General features: G+C 36.4%; 2 protein-coding genes across 4 annotated transcripts in view; one reads left to right on the plus strand and one right to left on the minus strand.

Annotated features, from left to right (window-relative positions):
• The window catches only part of hmga2 (high mobility group AT-hook 2), a 36,260-nt gene extending 28,961 nt beyond the window's left edge, over window positions 1-7,299 (plus strand). The window contains exon 5 of the mRNA XM_057853871.1: window positions 1,199-7,299. Within this exon, the coding sequence (XP_057709854.1) occupies window positions 1,199-1,261 (63 nt within the window). The 3' untranslated portion in view covers window positions 1,262-7,299. The remainder of the gene's footprint in view (window positions 1-1,198) is intronic.
• Window positions 1-7,418, minus strand: part of tmbim4 (transmembrane BAX inhibitor motif containing 4) — a 138,573-nt gene that overhangs the window by 63,549 nt on the left and 67,606 nt on the right. The gene's annotated exons all lie outside the window — the stretch shown is intronic.

Consider the following 7,418-nt stretch of genomic DNA (forward strand, 5'->3'; position numbering starts at 1 on the left):
CAGCAGAGGGCGCCAAACACCAAAAAACAAGTAACAAGCGGACATTACACTCTGCTGTCAATTTAATCTGTTTGAGCGAGGCATGTCCGGTAATTGCGTCAAATATTTTAACGTGATTAATTAGAAAAATTAATTACCGCCCGTTAGCGCGATAATTTTGACAGCCCTAGTTTCAATTGAATTTCCGTTTGTGTCATGTTATTTTTAAGTTCTACCTAAGTTTTAAGTTAGTCTAACCTTTAAATCCTGTTAGGATTTTGAGTTTTTGCAGTGTTCAAAATAAATGTATGATACCTGCTGTATTGGAGCACATTAGGGACAAATGCTACTTAGTGTTTAAGCAAGCAATGACTAATGAGCTAAAATTGACAGTTAGCATTATTAAGTTTTTATTTTACACCCTCATCACTCCACAGCGCTGTTTTCACAGATTAAATAAAGCCTGTATGTAAGACACGTTAGCCTAGCATCGACAGTGGTCATAATTAACAGAAACCTAGCCCTTCGCAGGGCTAGCGTTACGTGAGCAAGTGACAGTAACGTTAATTTATTAGCGCTTAGAAGTCTACTGCTTTAAGATGGCAGCTGCTCACTAAAGTCGCTGACTGTCATTTCGCATCTAGTTCAACATACATGTGATCTCTATGAGACGCATCAAACGCTACCTGCTACCACCGTAGCGTCATGCGGGCTAGTTTTTAGCAACGTTGGTGTCGTTTGTAGCGGCTGTCGGCTGCAGTAAGTTTTTATTATTTTTTTATTTTATTTATTTTCCCTTCAGGCATGACAAATCCAAACAAACATACAGCATTTATATGTGTTTACAATTAATTCAACCCGAAAAGAAAAGAGCTGACGGGAGAAGCCAAAGCTTATTGAAACCCGTCCCCTAATTGCTTCTTCATCTACGCATGTGATGCTTAGAGCTGTCAAAATGAAACGATTACTAGAGGTGAATAAAATTACTCGGATCAGTTTTTAAACTCGAGTTGCTCGAGTATTCGTTTCAGCTCTAAAAAAGATGCACTTGCACGATATAGGTTGCACTCTTCTTTTACCAACTGCAGCACCACATGCAAAAAGTTTGATCTACGAAAAATCCGATTGAAAGGGAACATTATGTCCCGACATATCTGCTGACTTGCACTCATTTACGTTAAGTACTGCAGCTGACATTGTTCACCTTATGCCTTGCCAGGAAGAAGAAGAGGAGGAGGAGGAAGAAGAAGAAGAGGCTGGGGAGTCCCCGGAGGAAGATTAAACTTCCGTACCATGAAAGCTCTACCTCATTCAGCTGTCAGGTCTTTCAAAGGGAAAAGACTACCTTGACCACTTGTTTTTTAACCTTTTCCACATGTCATTTTACTTTTTATTTCAGTCCACGTTCAGTATTTCACTTTCTCACTGGACGCAGGGACAGATACACCTATGACACTGTTAGAGACGCGTTTGATCTCAACAGTCTCCGAAAGTATTTTTTGTCATTGAGAAACACAGAACGCAGGTCTTTGATTCCAAATAATAGAGTCATCTACAAATTGTTGGACCACCAAGGACAGGGAGACACTCTTTCCTCAGGGCAGTTGAAAATCATGTTGACCTAAAACCAAGCGTAATCAAGTTCCTTACTCAGGTTTTATAATTTTAAAACCTTTCACCCCATTGAAATATAGGGAATACCAGAAGCGAAATCTCCAACATAGACTTCAAAACCTATTGACATGACACGGAAAAAAGGGCCGATTCGTACGGGGCCTATTTTCAAAAACAAAACCAAATCTGCTACAGAACTAAAACCAAAACAGGCACCTACCTTAGCCATATACAAGTCTCCATGAGCAGCAACATCAAAAAATTCAAAGTCGTTCCCTAATAAAATCCCGATTAATTTTTTGTTTGTATAACACAACTTAAAATGGCTATAAAAGTCTCAGTTTTTACACTAGATGCACAAAAATCACCAATAATCACCTATATTTTCAGGATAAATAGCAATATTTAACATATCCTATCAGTTTTTGACCAAAATAGCAACTTGATTTAAAAAAAAAAAAAAAATTTACTGCAAGTTTTCAACAGCTAATAGAGCACTCAATTTAACATTAGAAACTTAATACTTGAGGAAAACATGCAGAATCAATTATAATATATAAATAGATTCCATATACAATCACAACTTATTATAGAACAGAATAGCCCATTATTATCATTACACACTATATACTGTTAGTGAATGAGGCTAGCAGCTGCCTGACGTAAACAGCTTTTCTGGCGAAAATTCTTGTGAATAAATGCTTAAATCTCCGAATTCTTCATAGATATGGACGTAAAACAGTTTTGATTCTTGGTTAAAAGTAAAAAAAAAAAAAACGTGCACTTAGCGTTTATTTTTAGTATATATGTCAAAGTACAATGCTACTGTGTTAGCGGATAAGGCTAGCGGCCGCCTGACGTAAACAGAGCTTTTCTGGTGAAAATTCTTGTGAATAAATGCTTAAATCCCTGAATTCTTTATAGATATGAACGTAAAGCAGTCTCGTTTCTTGGTTGAAAGCAAAAAAAAAAAAAAACCCCAAAAAAACCTGGCAGTTAGCGTTCATTTGACATATATATGTCAAAGTACAATGCTACTCTGTTAGCGAATGAGGCTAGCAGCCGCCTGACGTAAACAGAGCTTTTTAAGCAAAAATTCTTGTGAATAAATGCTTAAATCCCTTAATTCTTTATAGATATGGACATAAAACAGTCTCGATTCTTGGTTCAAAGCAAAGAAACCGTGCAGTTAGTGTTTATTTTACGTATATACAGTATGTCGAAGTACAATGCTACTCTGCTAGCGAATGAGGCTAGCGGCCGCCTGACGCAAACAGAGCTTTTCTGGCATAAATTCTTGTGAATAAATGCTTAAATCCCCAAATTCTTCATAGATATGGACATAAAACAGTCTTGATTCTTGGTCAAAAGCAAAGAAACCATGCAGTTAGTGTTTATTTTACATATATATATCAAAGTACAATGCTACTCTATTAGCGAATGAGGCTAGCGGCCTCCTGGTGTAAACAGCTTTTTTGGCAAAAATTCTTGTGAATAAATGCTTAAATCCCTGAATTCTTTATAGATATGGACGTAAAACAGTCTCGATTCTTGGTTGAAAGCAAAAAAAAAAAAAAAAACGTGCAGGTAGCATTTCTTTCGCGTAAATATTGCCAAGTATGAGGCTAGTCAGTTTCAAAAATTAGCTGCCTCCATGTGTAAACAAAGAAGAAAATTCCTGCGAATAAATGCTTCAATCACAGAATTTTATTGTAGATATGGACGTAAAATTGTCTCGATTTTTTTTTGTTAAAAGCGAAAAAACTGGCAGTTATGCATCTGTTTTACGTATATATGTCGAAGAATCACGCCAACGCCGTAGCAGTTCCCATTCTCCCATTGATTTTTTTTTTCACGTCTCAAAATGCATGCATGGTACGAATATTTTCCTTAAATCCTGGAACAAATCACTCTTGAGACAACCCTTCTGTTTATATGCGGTACAGCTTTCGTAGTTCAAAAATCCAAGCTTGAATCCAGCTTAGACATGAGCGTGTCTTCACCTTACTATACTAAATGAAGCTCGGCCCCCTCTGATAAGCCGTGACGCAAAGAATGATGAATTGTCACGTCAATAGGTAATGAAGTCTATGTCTCCGATTGACAGGGATTGACTAAAAATTACACGACGAAAAGCAATTCATCATCTAAAATGAGGTTATAACATTGACCAGGTAACGAAGTAAGTCGTTCTCAACATTCCTATACCTCAAATATTGATTCTAAAGCTTTACATTTTGACTGACTTGAACTTCAAACATGCTTTAATTGCTCTGTTCTTGGTGGGATCCCAGCTCTGGTTCATAACTAAACTTGTTGCATCCGACTACTGCTCAGCACATGGTTTATTTCGCTTGGTTCGTGGCTTAAGTTTTCTCCATATGCTCAACATAGCTTTAAACTTTCATTGTTTAACATCGCACTGTAATGATATCTCCTTTGACAGTTTGTCTTGCAAAAATAACCTCAAGAAAGAACAAACGCCTTACCTCAGAACACACAAGATACCTGGATTATTCGTGGCAGCGCCGCATCGGACATCTCATCTCACACTGTAACGTGCTTGAATGTCAGTGCTTTCTGGTCACTGATGCGCAGCCTTCTCGACGGTTTTTTGCAAACTACCTCCGACTCGGCACAATCCTCTTTTGAAAATGCGCGCTGTCACCAAAGCACACTCGAAGCAGCGCACAGGAAGGGCAGTGTGCGTTCACGTGTTTATGTTCTGGAACTTACTTTGTGATACTGTACATTGAAAAGCGAGGTCATATTTGTTGATGTCTTCTCGTGAAGAAACTGCATTTTTGCCTGCAACTGCTTTGTTCAATCAGGTGAATCCGGAACGGTCGATAAAGAAGCTTGAGTCAGGTTCAACTTTCCTCAATGTTAGCTGTTGTTGGTAAAGAGTCAGTGGTCTGCAGCTTACGTTCTTTCACTCCCTTCGATGTTACTCTAGATCAGGGTCCCCAAACTTTTTCCTGCGAGGGCCTCATAACTTTTCCCTTCTCTAAAGAGGGCCCGGGGTCAGTTTGTAACAGAAAAAGTGTGAAGATTGCAGGAGTGCCTAAATGTAAAAAAAATATTGTTTTTCAGAAAGCCACAATCAAATAACCCTTTCTGGACTCTTCACGGAACAAAAGTAAATATAAAAAAAATAAAAAAAATAATATAATATAATTAGGGCTGTCAAAATTATCGCGTTAACGGGCGGTAATTAATTTTTTAAACACGTTAAAATATTTGACGCAATTAACGCACATGCCCCGCTTAAATAGATTAAAATGTACAGTACAGTGTAATGTCCGCTTGTTACTTGTTTATGGCGCTTGGGTCCAACTGATTTTATGGGTTAGTACCATGAGTGAGCATGGTGTAATTATTGACATCAACAATGGCGAGCTACTAGTTTATTTTTTGATTGAAAATTTTACAAATTTTAATAAAACGAAAACATTAAGGGGGGTTTTAATTAGGGGTGTCAAACGATTAAAATTTTTAATCGAGTTGTTTACAGCTTATAAATTAATTAACCGTAATTAATCGCAATTCAAACCATCTATAAAATATGCCATATTTTTTAGTAAATTATTGTTGGAATGGAAAGATAAGACACAAGATGGATATATACATTCAACATACGATACATAAGGACTGTATTTCTTTATTATAACAATAAATCAACAATATGGCATTACCATTATTAACATTCTGTTAAAGCGATCCATGGATAGAAAGACTTGTAGTTCTTAAAAGATAAATGTTAGTACAAGTAATTGAAATTTTATATCAAAACCCCTCTTCCTGTTTTGGTTTTAATAAAATTTGTAAAATTTTCAATCAAAAAGTAAACTAGTCGCCCGCCATTGTTGATGTCAATAATTACTTACACAATGCTCATGGGTGCTGAAGCCTATAAAATCAGTCGCACCCAAGCGCCAGCAGAGGGCGGCAAAACTCCAAAAAACACAACAAGTACACCTTTCACTGTGCTCTCATTTTAATCAGTTTGAGCGGGGCATTTGTGCGTTAATTGCGTCAAATATTTTAACGGGATTAATTTCAAAAATTTATTACCGCTCGTTAACGCTATAATTTTGACAGCCCTAGTTTTAATATAACATTTCTATAACTTGTACTTACATTTATCTTTTAAGAACTACAAGTCTTTCTATCCATGGATCGCTTTAAGAGAATGTTGATAATGTTAATGCCATCTTGTTGATTTATTGTTATAATAAACAAATACAGTACTTATGTACAATATGTTGAGTGTATAGATCCGTCTTGTGTCTTATCTTTCCATTCCAACAATAATTTACAGAAAAATATGGCATATTTTATGGATGGTTTGAATTGCGATGAATTACAATTAATTAATTTTTAAGCTGTAATTAACTCGATTAAAAATGTTAATCGTTTGACAGCCCTAAATATAATAATAACACTATTAATTAAATAGATACAGTAATAACCAAATAACCCTCTCTGGGTTCTTCACAGAAAAAGCCAGGAAATAAATAACACAAGTTAAAAAAAACAAAAAAATGTTCAGGGGGCCGGACCAAATTTGGAGGCGGGCCGTATCTGGCCGTAGTTTGGGGACCCCTGCTCTAGCTCTACATGATAATGCAACATTTTCCTCAATTTCTCTTTGACAAACGTTAACTTGAATGTTTTGTTTTTAATGGGTAGGACAGTTTTGTTTTTTGTTTTCCCCTTTTCCTGATTGTACTACCTACAGTATCAATGAACCTTACCTCAAAAAGTGTCAGTTAACAACGGACTAACAAATTCGCTACCTCCATTCTTGACCAGGTTTACTTTCAGTATGAGCAATGCTGACTTACGTATGTTAATAATTGACAGTGTATCAGGACTGCAGAAGCTCCTCATTTTGAAAGTGCTTTGTTTAATCTCAGTACGTTTCTCACAATTATGTGGCTATCAGATTTGAATATTGTATTCATGACTGTTTTCTTGGCTGTATACTTGATTAGGTGTCTCATGTATGCGAAAATGATTTTGTTTTTCTTCTCTCGTTCAACCAGATGTATATGGGTTTGCTTTATATTTTGGGAGATGCTATACCATTTTTCAGCTAAGGCCAGAGGTAGAGCCTAGAAGGGAGCCGCTGTCATCCCTTCAACCCGCTTTCTTGTGACAGTCTTTCAATGGCATTGCCTTGCTATATTCAAATAAACTGATTTTTGTTTGTTTAAAGGCATTTATACAGTCTTACTGTTAACTCGGCGTTTTTTCCTGACATCACTGTCAAACCATCAGCTCTGGGAGCCTTAAAAAAAGTTAGTCATCATATATTCTATTCTATTCTAGTACAATCAGATACACGTTACTACCTCTCAAAAGGCCTATTTTTACCTCAATATCAAACCTAGATACTGTTCTGACATGTAGAGAGCATTGGGTGAACATCTTGAAATGTTTATTTTTGCCGGGATACATTTTATATGTCTGTTTTCTATTGACCTCAACTGAACTTGTAACTTTGATTGTGTAGTAGAAGCTGGAAGGCACGTGATTAGATTTTTCCAACCTCTCTCCTCTGTTTTTTTTTCCTTCGAAAGCATCTAACGTTTAAAATATCTAACTTTTTGGTGTTGTTTCCTCTATCCACTTACTGTCTTGGATTACACGACTATTTTTACTCGCTTGCAAAACGTCTTTATCGATATTCACTGCGTTTTATTCAGCACAATAAAAAAAAAAAAAAAATGTATGGCATTCTGAACCTGTGTGATCATTTAAAAAAAATCAAGTCTTATCTAAAGTTGACTTCCTTGGTTGCCATTTTTCATTCAAGCTGG

This window comes from Corythoichthys intestinalis, chromosome 13, assembly GCF_030265065.1.
Source record: "Corythoichthys intestinalis isolate RoL2023-P3 chromosome 13, ASM3026506v1, whole genome shotgun sequence".
In the NCBI taxonomy this organism is placed as follows: domain Eukaryota; kingdom Metazoa; phylum Chordata; class Actinopteri; order Syngnathiformes; family Syngnathidae; genus Corythoichthys; species Corythoichthys intestinalis.